The sequence below is a fragment of the Bactrocera dorsalis genome, chromosome 3 (genome assembly GCF_023373825.1).
Source record: "Bactrocera dorsalis isolate Fly_Bdor chromosome 3, ASM2337382v1, whole genome shotgun sequence".
NCBI lineage: Eukaryota > Metazoa > Arthropoda > Insecta > Diptera > Tephritidae > Bactrocera > Bactrocera dorsalis.
In genome coordinates this window covers 23,936,767-23,953,208 of record NC_064305.1, presented here as the reverse complement: position 1 = coordinate 23,953,208, position 16,442 = coordinate 23,936,767, and the positions used below count along the sequence as shown (strand labels likewise).

The following is a 16,442-nucleotide window of genomic DNA, read 5'->3' as shown; positions in this document are numbered from 1 at the left end:
CGCAGATGGACAAGTTACATACTTGTCAAAACACCGCAATTCGGACTATAACGGGATAATCCTTATGTCCCCCATCGAACATTTACACAGTGACGCCCGCCTGCTCCCTGTAAAGAGCATAACATTCTTCTCTCCATTTCTGCTCTCATATTTTTTGCAGAAACCATCAGTGCAATCACCTGCTTGGAGCGAAGCTGCCTCCCAGGAACATCAGTAGAACATTCCTTCAACAAGTCGACGAAATTGAATAATACACCGATCACATGTCGGACACGACCAATTTTCTACAAACACTGAACGCCTTTCACAAACCATCCTCTCGCAACTTCGTTGTGTTCTGTAGCAGGTTAAACTCCTACTTATTCAGAATAGACCCTGGCATGCAAAATCTATGTCCTCCATACAACGAGTCTCCGCAGGACACTTATCATGGATGCTCTTTGCTTTCCTAATGAAACCAACTCACTTAACACCACTCTCCCTGTGGCGCAAACCCTTCGAAACAGCTCGTTTCCTAGGCCTATCTTTAAGTCATTTCGATGACAGCTAGCATATGACTTTGCCTCAGGTAAGCTTTAGATAATCGCTACAAGATGTGCCCTCATTAGAATGAGTAGAGCCTTTGGACTTGAAAGAAGTGTCGAGAGTGTTATGAAGCGTCAAAAACGTGCTTGTTGACAAGGTGCTCGTTTTAATGGTAATTATGGGACAATTTCCTTCTTATAAGTTGCTAGCAGGAACCGCTTCGTGGATACCAATCGGGCGAGTGAGCCGCGCTACACTTTGTTACTTCGCATGCGACGTTATATAGATATATTGAATGAGTATTAAATACTAAGTAATTCACTTTTGATAAGGACTATGCCAAGTTACAAACAAACAGCTTTTGCAGAGGCGCTATTTTTTCTAAGTAAAAGAACACTTATTGTGACGTTATCACATGGGTATGGGTTTTTCGGTAATTTCTCTACAGCTTGTGTTATATAATCAAGTAGCTTCGGAGGCTATTCAATTTAAATTAATAATCAATTTTTTCCTCTTTATAGTATTAGTATAGATACAGGTCGGTCAAAGTAAGCCTTAGAGTTAGAAGTGTATTGTACTTAGTGTAAAAAGCTAGCCTGAAGGGCTATGTTTCTCAAGTGATAGTGATAGGTAATTTAACCAAATTCTATCACTTTGCTTTAAAATCTAGCTTTTATCATTATTCTGATACTTACTTTCCTACAATTAAAAGGCATTATCTTTGAATATAATATGTAGTAAATATGTTTTTATTTTGAGAAAGTTGGTTAGTACAATAATTATATGATTAACGAAATATATACGTTTTTAGTATAATTGTGCTTAGGTGTATAAAATATAATATTGTGCTTAGTGAAATATAAAAATTCATAAAATCTTTTTAGACGAAGCAGTAGACAACAAAGGCACTTCTTTTTATGAAACAATTTTACATGATAAGTAAAAAATACATATGTATATCGCTCTATAAAACAAAATTTTTTTCCTTTTCATTTAAATGGTAAATACATAAAAATAAAATATTAAAAAAGATATTTACTATGTTTATATATTATACAATATACATATGTGTATTTGAATGGTTTCCGGAATCTTCCTTACACATATTTGCTGTTAGCCAATAGAAATAATGATTTTGAAAATGATTGGAATTGGAATTGAAAAGAAAAGATATATTTTCCATTTTTTCGGACAGACAGAAAATATGTATTATGATTTACAAATAAGTTCCGAAACTAAATAAAGAAAAAGCTCGTAATATAATATTATCACACGAAGTCAAGTCGAATATTCTTCAAAATGTTGTTTTCAAATAAAATTATATTCTTTATGTAAACTTTGTTCGTAGGAACTTTAATCAGTGCGTTCGCCATTCAAAAATATCTTCTAATCGTTGACATACAAAATTTGGCTTAATCAGTGCCGGTGCCCCGGGATGAACGTAGTGAATTGTTGATGAAAAAGTTTTCAAAACAACGTTGCATAGCACCGGCCCCTTCACCTGAAAACTCCATGTACGGAAGGAAATATCGCGGATCTCGTACCTTCCCTTTCTCTTCTCGTCATTGAGCTCAGTAAACAAAAAAAAAAATAAATAAAATTGTAAACCGAATTTGCTTTTTTCTTATTAAAATAGGCAATCAGTGTGTAGTATAAAACTTTTGGAAGCAAATAACTTTTCAAAAAACTTTCAGCCAGTGACATCATAACAACTGCGCAATATTTAAAAATATTTGATATCCTTTTATCAGTTTCTGGTGTCCTTTACCCATATACAAAAAAAAACTTTATCAACCACTTTAAATCAAAAAATAGATTTTAGGTTTGTTTTAGTAAATCCTTTTTTTGACCAGTTTATGGTGTAAAACTCTAGGAAGCCTTATGCAAAAATAACTTTCAAAGAACTTACTATCAGGTGATGACAAACCAACTGGAAAATATTTTTTAACATTTGCGGTATTTCGACTAGTTTTCGGTATATCGCACTTGGGAATATTACCAAAAAATCTAAAAAAATTCTATTTCCAGCGAGCAAATTAAGTAATGAAGTTTTAGACAAGTTTAAACAAAATCTATAACATTGTCTGCTTTTGGTACATGTCTTTTGAAATTACTATTTGAAGAATATTTAAAGCAGAAATCGTTTTTCAAATGGTAGACTGAGGCAAATCTGTTCGGCCAATCATCATACTAAGCATATTCCACAATTAAGTTTAATCGGTGGTTATTTTCCATTAAATCTACTACAAAATTCCCCAACAATAAAATATGTATTTCTGTGCACAGCACCCTCGCAAAAAGCGACTAGTTATACACATAACATTAGATAAAAGATTGAAGCACAATCAGATAAAAATTAAGCCTCTATTTAAGCTTGAATCTTAAATCTAATATGAAGGTTCCTTGGAACGTAATGACAATATTAAAAAATATTGAAGTAATCAGCGAGATTTGTTTATATTTTTGTAGCCTCACTGCCTCTTCCACACTTAAACATGTTTGCACAAACTATTTATAGTAGTTTTTAAGCTGCAAACATAATAGTATATATATTTTTTGCGAAAACAACAGTTGTCAAAATTACGAGATAATATTTGAGTACAAAGGGATCATGGAAAAATATAAGCAGGGGATAGCAAAAAGCAAGGCTTAACCTTTGAAGCCTTATCATTTACACACACCTGCCATAAAAATTTTAACATAAATTTTCCTTTACACTTTCCTCGAAGATTCCGAAACAATGTTTCCGCAAAACTACGAGCAAAGTCCAAGATAAGCACGCGCTACGCACTTATCAAGGTAAAACTTTGCATAATTGATATGAAAATAAAAATAAAAAGGGTCGCATACGCGCTTACATGTGGAGTGTTTACACAACAGCTTCCAACTTAAGAAATTACACACTTCGATTTTGAAGATTTCGCTTTAGGCGGTGGATGTGTGCGAGTTTGCACATATCTCGGTGGAGTGGCATACTCTATACGACCTAGAACCGCTGGCCCAAACGTAGCGGTATTGCCTACGTCTGTACTATTCGTTGGTGCAGACTTCTGCCCAGTCCCTGCAGCTGATATTGCACTTCTCTCACCACTGAACGATGACTTGGTGTATGCAGTAAAATGCTGACTATTGGAAGCTACGGCCTTTGGCGGCGCAAATGTTGCACTTTTATTTGGTTGCGCACCGGTTGGTTTCAATGTGGTTGCACTGTTTGTTGTAGCTTGTGCTTGGTATGTTGGCGTTGTTGTTGTTGTTGGCTTCCTTTGTAGTCGTTCGAAACGCGTGCGCAATTCATCGTGTTGAGTAGTTTGACCTGTCGCCAGGTTAACTATTTCAAAATCATGGTGCTCGCTTTGGATTTTCTGCGTCCTCTCACGCGGCACGCTTGGTAGTGCTTCAAGAAGCTCATCAATTTCTGATTTTGGCTGCTTCTTATTATAATTTTTGCGATTGCTGGTGCTACTAGTAGTCTCCACAAGATCGCTTAGTTCGTTGATTAGATAAAGATCCTTTAGGCGCTCAAACGTTTGACGTTGTTTTTCAGCAGACGTTGGCTGTGTGACTTTAAGTAAGAATGTGAAAACATTTTGAAATCATGAAATATGTTTAAATATAGTATATTTAATGGTTAACAACAACAAAAGCGAATGTTGCAGTTCGTAAATTAGATGATTTTTAGATATTAAATATGTTAATATTTGAGATGGAATATTTTAAGGTTAGGTCAATCAAGATTTTCAAAAAATCGTCATTCGCTGTCAAATCGTAAAAAAAATTTATGCACAAAAATACATATTATATTAAGCCTGAAAAAGATTCGTTTCCTTTTGTCTTACTACCAGAATATATGTATAGTCAACATTTGTTTGGCCTCTTTTTGAACTGTCCTAACTCCTTAAGCAGGATGACGAAAAATTACTCAAAAAATGTTTTGCGCACAAAATGCACTTACATATATTAGATATATGAAATGTATCGCACGTCTGCGCTGTAAACTATCACTTTTATTGAAACAGAAGCTGATTCCATTACCGTTAATATGTAAAGAATATAAAATGAATATGTGGTGAAATTGTGTTTAGTGTACAAAAAAGTTTATTATTTATGTAAGAAAAAATACAATTTCTTATTAAAATGATCATTTTGACCAGCAAAAATTTTCAAGCAAGCAACATAACGTACATAAAATTTATGATTTCAGCGTTAATATAATTTAATATAAACTCAAGACAAAATAAGCTGATGACTCTAAAAATATATATACATATTAAGAATTGACTTTTCTTTTGCAAAACATAAACAAAAATAAGATAAGACTTCAACATTAATAAAATTTAATATAAACTCAATACAAAAACAACTGACAACTTAAAAAAATTTATAAAAATTTGACTTTGTTGTAAAACACTGACGACTTAAAAAAAAATGTATAAAAATTTGACTTTGTGTAAAACAAGTTTGAACTTCAACATTAATAAAATTTAATATAAACTCAATACAAAAACAAGCTGATGACTTTAAAAAAATTTTTAAAATCCATATGTTAAATGTGGTATGTATGCATGTGTATGAATATGAAAGGTAGAACACAGCAAAAATTTCCATGCGTAAGCAGAACAATTCTTTGGCTATAACAAAATTTATTCTGTGCATTAAACTAAAAAAATATGATTAATGGATGTAAAACACTTTGAGTATTCATAAAAGAGCTCTTCAATACAACGACCTAAGCACACACAAACAAGCACGCACACAAGCAATTCAAACAGTGAGTAAAAGCAGCGCTTTACATTTTTAACGATCAACATCATGACTTTCTACTGACTTTGCCTTCGCCTTTTCACGTTTCGTACTTCTAAGTTTGTAATAAAAGTAGCATTTCTTACTTTTGAATTTACTGCTGTTGTTGCTTTTGAGCACATCATTTACAGTAGTGGCACCTTCGTTCTTTGTTGTTGTTATAGCAGCTGTGTTGCTATTATTATTAGCGTGGTTTTTTCTGGCTCTTGCCCTAGCGTTCTTTGATTTGCCACCATTTTTACCGCACGCATTGATATTCTCTTTACTAATATTAAGCTTCTCCAACGATTTCGTCAACTTCGTCATCGATTCATTATTACACTTGTTGGGATTCTTTCCGTCATCGTCGAAGTAAGATGCGCCAACCATAGTCCTCTGCAGTTGACATAGTTCGATGATATGTTTGAAATCGCTATTGATACTTAGTGTACGCGGATTACCAATGAGTATGAGCAACGCACGTGCACGTGACAGTGCGACATTTAGACGCTGAAATATGCATATCGCAATTAAACAATTAATTATTTGTCAAATACAGAATTTATACATGTTAACATACGTTACGACTCTCCAGAAATCCTAAATTGTTGGTGAACGAACGTACAAACGAGATAATTATGATCGATTTCTCTTTGCCCTGAAACGATTCGACGGCACCAGTCTCGATTTGGTACCAATTTCGCAGATTTAATTCCTCCTGTATGCGTATATATTGTTTTTTATATGGCGTAATAATACCAATGTCACTCTGCACGACTTTCTGACCTTTAATGCCGAAACATAAGAGATCACGTACATAGTCCATTACAGTTTGGATCTCAAGCGGATTGTAACGACTAAAGCAATATTAGTGTATATTAATTTAATGTCAGATGGAAAACCGATGGTATTATTAATTACCTGGTGGAATTTTTTTCTCGCTGCTCTGGTCCGAAAACGGAATGAAATATTATTGGATATTCAGCGTTCGGTGCACGATGCCAGTCCCGACATAGCTGCTGAACGTCTATTAAAACATGAAATAATTTAATTTTAACATAGCATAAGAGTTCAAAATAAGCACTTGATATCCCTCGACATATTGTAGGTCTTGTAAGTTTAGCGCCGCACCGAATAAAATGTTTTTATAATAACACACAAAATAGTTTTATTTCCCCTTAGTCACAAATTGAGATCGAAACCGTATCCATCCCTACGACAGTAACCCGAATGAAACCGGTTATTTTATGGCCATGAACTGTCACTTCGCCAGCAAAAAAAATACCAACTGTTCGGTAGCCAATTTTCGAAATCAAATTAAACAATTTAGCACCATTATTCTATCCACTATTCTCCTCAAAGGACAACACGATGAAATAAATATAAATTTCATTTAAAATTTGCTCATACTCCAAATTACACTCACCTGGTGACGCTTTTGACAAAAGTTGTCCGTCATAGAACATTTCACTAAAAAGTTTAACGATTTCCGGATGCGAACGGTAATTGCGGCGCAGGCGTATTTGTATTTGCCGATTATAATTGCCATATTCATCGACACGATAGCAATCCCGCGCAAGTAGCCGCTCCATTAATGAGACCTCCAAACCCATATTTGCGGCACGTTTCGAATTTAATATTGGACCTAATTGCCGATGATCGCCGGCTATGACTAAACTCGAGTTTGAGCTCAATGTTGCGGTCAGAGCGACCAAAGTTTCCATTTCGGTCGACGCAGCTACCTCATCTACAAAAACATGCGTAAACACACCACTGCCATCTTTTTCCGTGCCGAATTTGCCCGTCGCCAGCCGCCCGACTAAACCTAAGGTACATACAACAATGCGATAGGAGTGCAACACTTCCACATCCGGCAGAAAATGATCGGCATACAAATTGGAATATTCGAGTAGTGTTTCGTTGATGTTCTCCGCACGATTCTCATATGAGCGCGAATAAATACGTGTGATCGTCTGTCTCTCAATATTGGACGCCAGCGCATTGCAAAGACGTAAGGCGATCTCGTCGCAAGCGCCATTCGAGCCAGCAGTAATGAGTATGCGTGACTGTGGTTGCAGCATATATATTTGATAAATGGCTTCGACCAGTGTTGAGGTTTTACCGGTGCCTAATGGTGGTGTGAAATTAGTTTAAATCTTTTTTTTAATTCTTTTTTGGTTATTTTGTACCTGGTGGCCCGAAAATAATGTATGGTGGGCTTTGTTTCTCATTACTATTCACCATACATTGTATAGCCTGCAATTGTTCGGGATTTTCATAAATGCTTTTATTAAGCAGATTTAAACTAAAAAAAATAAAATTTGTTATTATTTTATATAAGCGTTACTTGACTCTTACCTTAACATTGGCAATTCCCTCATTATGATTTCGTCGGGAAACAAAAATTGTTTCAATATGCGAGGCGGCATGATAGCCATTTGTTCTAAGGCTCGGTATTGATAACGTAAAACCATGCGTGCCGGACGAAAAAGTATGGTATATTTTTTGTCACTTGGAATTTTTTGGTCACATTTAAATGTTACGCGGCCATAGGAAATGCATTCGATTTGACCAATATATTTTTTCGATTTCTTCTTTTCCGGTGCCTGCTTTACAGCTGTTTCGTCAATCAATGATTCCATCTTTTTCATTAGATCATTTAATGAATTTGTTGCGGCATTTCCCTCCTCCGCGGGCAATACAATAACGTCATCAAAAGGGAAAATTATATTCTCGAAACGAATATGTTTTGGTATATTTAACTGAACGGAAATAAAAAATGAATTCATACATAATTTTTTATTACCATACGAGTGTTGCTTTTATGAAAACGATAAAAACATGCCCCAAATAGTTTTGTTAAAGAGGTATGTAGAAATTAAACGGAAGCTCATAAGCGCATGCGTAACTTTCGTAAAAATATTCACTCTTTATGCTCTTGCAAACATGTTGCTACAGAGTATAATAGTTTTGCACACCTAACGATTGTTTGTATCAACTGAAACTAATCGAGTTAGATATGTATGTATATACATATATAAATGATCAGGATGACAAGACGAGTTCAAATCCGCGTGTCTGTCCGCCCGCCCGTGCAAGCTATAACTTGAGATATTAGTACGAATGTACATATCTCTCAAACCAGTCAAGTTAAATAACTAATTCACTGAAGATAAATTTTATAAGAATCCCTACCGACAGCGTGACGATTAACGAAATCGGATCGTAACCCGGCTCACTCAACATATAACGGTCCTGTTAAAAACGACATAAAAAAATTGTCCTCATCGAACCGAAACAGTTCGAACCCCTAGGTACCGAATAAGCGGATGGCACTGATAGTTGACTTTTGACAAAAAGTATCGGTCGATGTGAGATATATAATTGAAACTCCGAAAATACTTTCCAGATAATAGTGTGTCTATATGTCAAAAATTTATCCCCCTTACCCCAAATACAGAAATTTTCGAACTTCCTATTTACTTTATATCGCATATATCGACCAATATGCTAATAGACCTAAAAAATTGAGAGAGCGTGTTTTACTTGTAACAGTGTATCTGTGTGCCTAAAATGGATTAAAGCGGGCGAAAACTTGACCTAGCCCAGCCGTCATCTAACAAATATAGAGATTTTCGAACTTCCTGTTGACTTTACGCCATATAATTGGTGATTCTTTATGAGGAACCTTGATGAGACCCTGGAAGCATTTTATTAGTCTTTGGCATGTTAATTATATGTAGTATTGGTTAAAATAGATGCAAGCGAATCAATACTACCTCCAACTCCCAATAATACTTGTAATGATTTTCGTTATTCTAACAAGTTTTATGCCGAATATGTCGGTCAGTAAGTATTATTATTAAATATAAATCGTGTATACCTGAGCAATGTCAAAATCTCTGCCCCAATATATCCCATAAAATGATTCCGTCTTTCCACGTGTATTTAAAAAATACTTTCCGTTTCAAATATGTACGTGGGCGTGATCGCCGTGAAGACAACGAACTTGCTTCGTCTTTGAACAACTAACAACGCAACAAAATGTTTTCAACCAATATATGGTTTCAGAGTTCTACTTCTTAAATAACATATCATACACTTGACCTCACTTTTGCACGGATTTTTTTTTTAACGGTGTTTTTGTACACCTCCTAGTTACATTTTTTACACGGTTTTACTTTTTTGCACGTGTTTTTCATTTTCATTATATAAATTGTTTGCAATAAAATCAAATTTCCATACGGAAATGCAAAAAGCAGATCGAGTGTATATACAAATAATATTAAATATAAAGAAAATTGTTGCTAACCTTCACAATATAATCGTTTTCGTAAGTGCGCAGTTGGACATTTCGTTGCACTAGACTCGAATAATCGCGCATTGTATCCCAATCCTCGATCTGTAAAAGTTTCAAAAACACCTCACGTACATTTTGTTGAGTCAACCTCTTTTTATTCATCAGATAGTCGGCAAACTCATTGGATAATGAAGCAAGTGGCGTTTCAATCGAATCCGTTTGCAGTGCACGACGAATTTCCACAGGCGGCATATATTGAGGAAGTTTAAATTTTGGTTTAAATGTACTAACACATTTTTTCATGGTGAAAAAAAGAAATAAATGTATAAATGAGATTATTTTTCAAACAAATTGTTAGAAATTATATAATCTAAAAGCAAATTCAAGGCGGTTACATAATTATATAGCAGAGAAAAAACTATTATTGTTATATTTGCTTACATTTTATTGGGTAAACGACATGGACTGATGTTCAACTTAACCACAGGAAACTCTTCAATGCGCTAGAAAAAATTGCAACATATGGAAAATTATTATATTATGTTATTTCGGTAAAATCTTTCTGTTTTGTTTTTGTAGATTCTGTTATGGAGTTGTTTCGTTACATGTTTGTTATTATTTCATTGTAATTGTTTAATTTTTTATTCCCTCATTTATTCATGTTTTTGTTTTGAAGTGTTGCTTCCATAGCTTTATCTTTACTTTACATTGTTTTTGTAACGTTTGATTTTTTATCGTTTGTTTTTGCTTTTTCAACACACCGAAATTATTATTTTAACATAACAACGGTGCTGTTTAATTCTTTGTTTTGTTTTTTATTTATTTTTTTCCAATTTGTTTTTAATGTTTTTTTTTTAGTTTCTTCTTTTTTGTATTTATTTTTATTTCTGGATTTATTTCAAGGTAAAATTAAGAATAGCATCCCCGGATTTCGGGGATGAAATGGGTATGACTGGAAAGGTGACGTTCTCCAGATCACGAAAATATAGTTTTAAAGATATTTGCATTTAAAGTTGAAAAATTGACAACTTTTACATTGATAATTTTTGTATTGCGAATAACTTTTTCACTTATATTATGCACTTTTCACTTACTAACACTTCACTATAACGTTTCTGTATATTAATTTTTTTAATATTTGTTGTAAATAAACCTTTATTTTAATTATTTTATTTTAGTTACAATTCTCTGCATTTGCACAATAAGAAAAGGGTTGCCATGGCTATTTTTTTTTTCGCGCCGCGCTTCAAAAAAAATAATCTGATCTGGATCTGGAGAACGTCACCTTTCCAGTGATACCCATTTTATTCCCGAAATCCGGGGATGCTATTCTAAATCCCAGCCTTATTTAATACTATGTTTGCTTATTTTTCATTTCAGGGCATTGCCTCTGATATTTTTAGTTTTGATTATTTCTCTTTTACTTACACAAAAATGATGCTGCTCTATATTACGCACTTGATTACTATACTCTTCATGAAAGACCACAACAATTGGTTGTTCTACACCTTTGCGAAAGAGATGAGAATCGACAAAGAAACTATCCTTACGATCCTCACCCAACGAATACGGCACACGCGTATTATTGACATAGTAAAAAGTACGCGTTTGTACGATCACCAGTTTCTCTATAATAATATTCGGTCGCATCGATTCTAAATTGAAACGAAAGTAATGCGAATTCTTGCAAATATTATAAGACAGTTTGAATATAGGTGCAGTGCTGCAAAAAAATATTTGTTTAAATATGTATATTACATTAATTGCAGTTTTATACAACCTTTTTTCATAATTTTTAAGTATTTCAAAATCTGACTCGTCGCCGTGTAATAACACATGGTCCTCGAAATCATTGGGTGAGACGAAATTCCTTTGGCAAATGTAGCAGCCCATATTAGTGAGTTGAAACAACTGCTGACGCTGTTGTTGCCGACTGCCTTCATAGAGAAGTTCATGTGTGGGCGCATTGTCGTCCACTTGCTGTGAACCTGTGGTAATTCATTTATAGATATTCATATATGTACATATTTTAATTAAAAATAATAATAATAATTCAATATAAATATGTATGTATGTAGGCAAAATACCTATCAGCGCTGGATCACCATTGATGGATATTTTGTATTCATCTCCATTTTGCATAAACTCTGTTGACTGGCCATTTTTTTGTTTTTCATCAAATTCTTCAAGTTTCTTATTCGTATACTCAAAAAAGGTTAGGGTTCTGATTCGATAAAACGGAGTTCCACGTTTCGTGTTAATCAGATAATTGGTGCGACTTAGCAATGTTCCAATCTATGTAGACAAATCATAAAAATTATAAATTGCAATAAACGGCCATAGGATTTCATATATACTAGTAATTCGTAGGTATATAATATAATATTATTCACAATACATCTAAAGTTCTATTATGTGAAACAAGGAACGAATAATGACGTTGCACCAAACATTTCTTTGTATGGTACTTGAAAATAATAGACGATTGTGTCGAAACATATGTAATACAAAACGTTCTATTTACAGACGACAATAGCTTACTATCAAATTACACTTGAAAATTTATAGAAATCGAATGATAAGTTATTGTAACAGTAAGGCACCGAACGACCAAGCATACATATATCAGAAAAAAAAATAGATTTATACCACTTAAAGAATTTCTCTACGATACGCCAAACCAACAAATATGGGAATGGCGTACCGAAAAACAACTAGTATAAACCAAATTTTTAGATTAATATAATCAAGTAGAGATATAACAGCAAAGATAACGTTACATACAGTTGTCCTCAAAAAGGTAACAATGACCACGTTAACAAAACGAAACTGTAAGTTAAATTTTCAATAATAAAAATGTTTGTTTCAAATTTTTTTACAACATATTCTCTAATGATGTATTTAAAAATATATAGTTAATATATTTTAATTTATTGTAAAAATAATGTTCTTTCACAATTGATGTTAATTAAACTGAAAAACTAGTTCCACAAAAAAAAAATCGAATTAGATGTCTTTGCACACTTGATGATATGTTTAGAAGTCATTATCTTTTTGGTATTTTAGTATTACTTTAACCATCAGAATTGAACCAATCCCATTTAACGTTGCCATGTTTGAGATTTTTGCTGTAAAACATGTATTATGTTCAGTCCTAAGAGCCAAAGTTTCTATAACTCTTACTACCAAATAATAATGTTTTGGATACATCTAACCACAATGTTAGCCTACGAAGAGCTTCAATATTAACTGACAAATTTAGTTTATCGCTGATTTTTCTGGCTGAGTCAAAAGCATTAATTTTGCATATGGGGATCGTCTATAATAGGTGTCTGGCGCTTTCGACCAGGGGTCTTAACCTATAATTTCGGCATTTGTTAACCTTCGATTTCTTGGATCCATTAATACAAACATTTTTTTATAGTTTTTTTAATCTTTCGTAATATTTTCCGCTTTACCTTTGCACAGTACTTTTCTCTAGCCACTGAAGAAAAAATCCAGCGAATAACCTAAGAATAACCAATCCAATGTTGCTAAATAATTAATTTACTAATTTTGCGAATGGTTTTTAGGATAAAGATTATTTTAGAAAGGAAATTTACGCTGCTATTTTTTATAGAAAGCAATATCAAAGGTCTCTGAGAAGTAGCAAAGCTGAACGATAAAAAATTACGTATTATAATGATAGTATACCGCTATTGTAACTCGTCGTTTACATGTGAAACAGAAAAGTTATGCAGCCAAATACAATTTTTATTTTAGTACACCTTTTATTTTGTGGACACCTGTCGACTGTATAACATAGTTATCACATTCATATAAATACAAATGTTATATATCTTTTGGACTGCTAATCCATTCCAAATTATTTTTTTCAAACGCAAACCCATATGTACTTAAGTTTAGAACCTAACCTATCTACCTTTAAAAAAAAAAATAAAAATATACAATTTTATTGCAAGGTGTTATAAAATGCAGTTCAAAGTTTTAAATATGTAAAAGATAACATAGAACAGTATTTTTACTCTTATATGTGATTACAAAATGACTCATTCATACATAGAAACATTCAAATTTACGTGATTAAATGTACATATGTATACGCCTGTTTGAAATCGCTGCGGTTAAACACCTGAATAATTATCACGTTAAAATAATATGCATCAAATTCTATACTATAGATACAACATGATATGCAATTCGTGTTTGCCCGCTATTAATATACAAAATTTAGGTTGCCAATACTATTGCACTTTAAAAAATATCTGAGATATACATACACCCGAATGTACATAGATATTTTACGGAAATTCCAATACTCAATTTTTTGCAAACATTATAATTAATAGTAATAAAATGGTAAAAATTTCAGAAAAATTGGCATGACAGTTATATACTCGTAATATACTTACCTATTTCATAAGTACCTATATACATATATGTACATACATTTACATTTGAAACAAAGGCAATAAGAATGGAAACCATTTCGCTGAGCTTTGCAACTTTACAATTATCGTTACCCATAACTCTAAACAAAATAAATACGTGCATATGAAGATATACATGTACATATGTATATACATACATACATACTGAAAATGTGAAAAGGAACATTAAAAATCATTTAATTTCTTTGCTTTCTAAGCTTGCTGTAGGGTCTAGCTGTAGGCTCTTTTTTCAATTGTGTAAACACAATGTATATTTATTTTTTTAAGCAAGTATGTGTAGAAATATAATAATATGATAGGTGTCCATATTGATATTCATACCCACATATATACAAACATTACTTAAACGTACGTGTTTTCTTTGTTGAGTTTTAAGGCCTTTAGATATTTCAGATTTAATTTTAATTCTAAGTAAAAAAGCTATAAACTAACTTACACGTTTTATGTGTTTATGTAAGTGCCTATATGCGCTACTGCTATCAACCTGTCATGAAACAATAACTTTGAACTAATTAAGTTCAACAAAAGTGGTTTCCTAAACATTTAAACAAATATTTTTGTTTCTTTTATACCATATACAGGGTATAGTATCAGCATGTTGTATCAATATGTACATAGCTACCATACAAATTGTGAGATCAAACTCCGTTTCCACGAGAGTCGGGTCTACGTAACCGGAACGGACCTGGATTTTTTATCCGACCAAATCAACTCGGCCGATTCAACAAGAACTGATCAAAATAAAGTTCTTGTATAAAAAACAAAACTCTTTTATTTGACAAGTTCCGAAGGAATTAAGTTCTTGTTTAAAAAAAAAGGATTTATTTGACAAGTTCCATACAAACTAACCGATTAAAATCAAGATAAAGACCATTTTATGGTATAAGCAAAGCAGTATATTGTAGCTGCCGAAGTTGAGTTGAGACAGCCGAAGTTAATGTAGTTTGTTTTTGAATTTTGTATAAATAACTATTTTGTCAACAAAATTTAAAAATTAACAATATTTGACCATTTCATACTAATATTCTGTTAAATCTAGTATCGCAGCGGGAGGGGATTACTTTCAAGGATATGAAATGGACAAAATTCACCTTTCAATTTGATCATAGCAGTATATATAATACAATCAATAAAACTAAAACACAACTTGTGAAAACTCTTTTACTCGAATTTATAGCGCAAATATATGCATATGTAAATACATACATACATATATAGTATGTATAGATATGCATGTACACATAATAGTAATATGTCTTCTAGCTATTATCTTCATATATAATATTATACCTGACTATTGTATGTATGAAATAGACGCACATATGTACATAGTATGTATGTGTGTATATAAAATTGTCAAAATTTTGAAATCTTACATCGTAAGTGCCGTTTGCTTCCAATAAACGCTGACGAAATTCAGGTTTTGCATTCTGAATATATTTAACAAATTTTACACGTAATATACTTTTTCGCACGAGCCATTCGGTTCTTACACCAAACACCAAATTCTGATACTCTTCGAATAGGAACTGGCCAACAGCTTCAATTTCTAGGAAATTCAAATAAAATTTTATTTTAACAAATGCGTTGTTAACATTTTTTCATATTCACTATATTTTTCTTGTTTTAATTTCTATTTCATATTTTTTCTCACCCCATTTCTCAGCTTTATGAGGTTTTATCTTTTTATTTTCTGCTGTTATATTTTTATGGTTATCACATTCATCCTTATCTTTTATATCTGTGAAATCTACAATTTCATTACTCATTTTGAACATATCACACATTTTTACTCCTTGTTTTAATAATATTGACACAAGTAAAAACAATAACAAAAAGAAATTCTCAATCCAACTATTGAAGTAACTGTTGTTTCACTTCGGCGGTTGATTTAACAATGCGTTTCGCTGCAAGCACTCTGCATATTTACAGTTTTCTGACACGTTGTGTACATGTGTATATATAAATGCTAATGCACTTGAGGTGGTGTTGTTTGACTATGTGATACGATGGATTCCCCGAATTAAGAAATGTATTGTCTAGTATTATCAGTGCTCGTTCACACACGAAGACTTTAGTTGACCAAACCAAACACGTAGTTTATAATCGAGGGGGATGAAGGCATCAAATTGCTCGTGCACGAGTAACACGCTTTGTTTTTTTTTCGTAACAGTTCCCAGCTACATTTCTTTTCAATTTGAATTTCTTTACTTGGTTGCAATCGCGCCTGAAGTCAAATGAATATAAGCAAGTACGCAACCCACGACCAAAAATCCGATTCAAGATATTGAAAGAATTATGGCCAATTCACATAAAACTTTTCGTTCGATTTGTGTCAGATATATATCTGTTAAATTAATGCTGCTAGTTTATTAATATTAATAAAA

At 32.8% G+C, this 16,442-nt stretch overlaps 1 protein-coding gene across 1 annotated transcript; it reads right to left on the bottom strand.

The window, feature by feature from the left end:
- Window positions 1-2,525: 2,525 nt before the first annotated feature.
- On the bottom strand, window positions 2,526-16,025 carry LOC105228682 (putative helicase MOV-10). The gene is made up of 14 exons (XM_029551290.2): window positions 15,710-16,025; window positions 15,432-15,604; window positions 11,692-11,899; window positions 11,385-11,592; window positions 11,033-11,327; window positions 10,046-10,107; window positions 9,617-9,890; window positions 7,663-8,066; window positions 7,494-7,609; window positions 6,731-7,432; window positions 6,226-6,331; window positions 5,885-6,161; window positions 5,412-5,814; window positions 2,526-4,087 (listed from the first exon to the last, which is right to left on the bottom strand). Exons 1-14 carry the CDS (start codon window positions 15,840-15,842, stop codon window positions 3,414-3,416), a joined length of 4,035 nt encoding a protein of 1,344 aa, XP_029407150.1. The 5' UTR covers window positions 15,843-16,025; the 3' UTR covers window positions 2,526-3,413.
- Window positions 16,026-16,442: the final 417 nt, after the last annotated feature.

What these genes read in the sequence shown, in the direction of transcription:
- LOC105228682 (XM_029551290.2), bottom strand. Translation starts at nt 15,842, where the DNA reads ATGTGTGATATGTTCAAAATGAGTAATGAAATTGTAGATTTCACAGAT. An exon ending in TCATAAAGCTGAGAAATGGG is followed by an intron (nt 15,605 to 15,709) that starts GTGAGAAAAAAT and finishes TGAATTTCCTAG; the next exon opens with AAATTGAAGCTGTTGGCCAG. An exon ending in TGTCGTTTACCCAATAAAAT is followed by an intron (nt 9,891 to 10,045) that starts GTAAGCAAATAT and finishes AAAATGTGTTAG; the next exon opens with TACATTTAAACCAAAATTTA.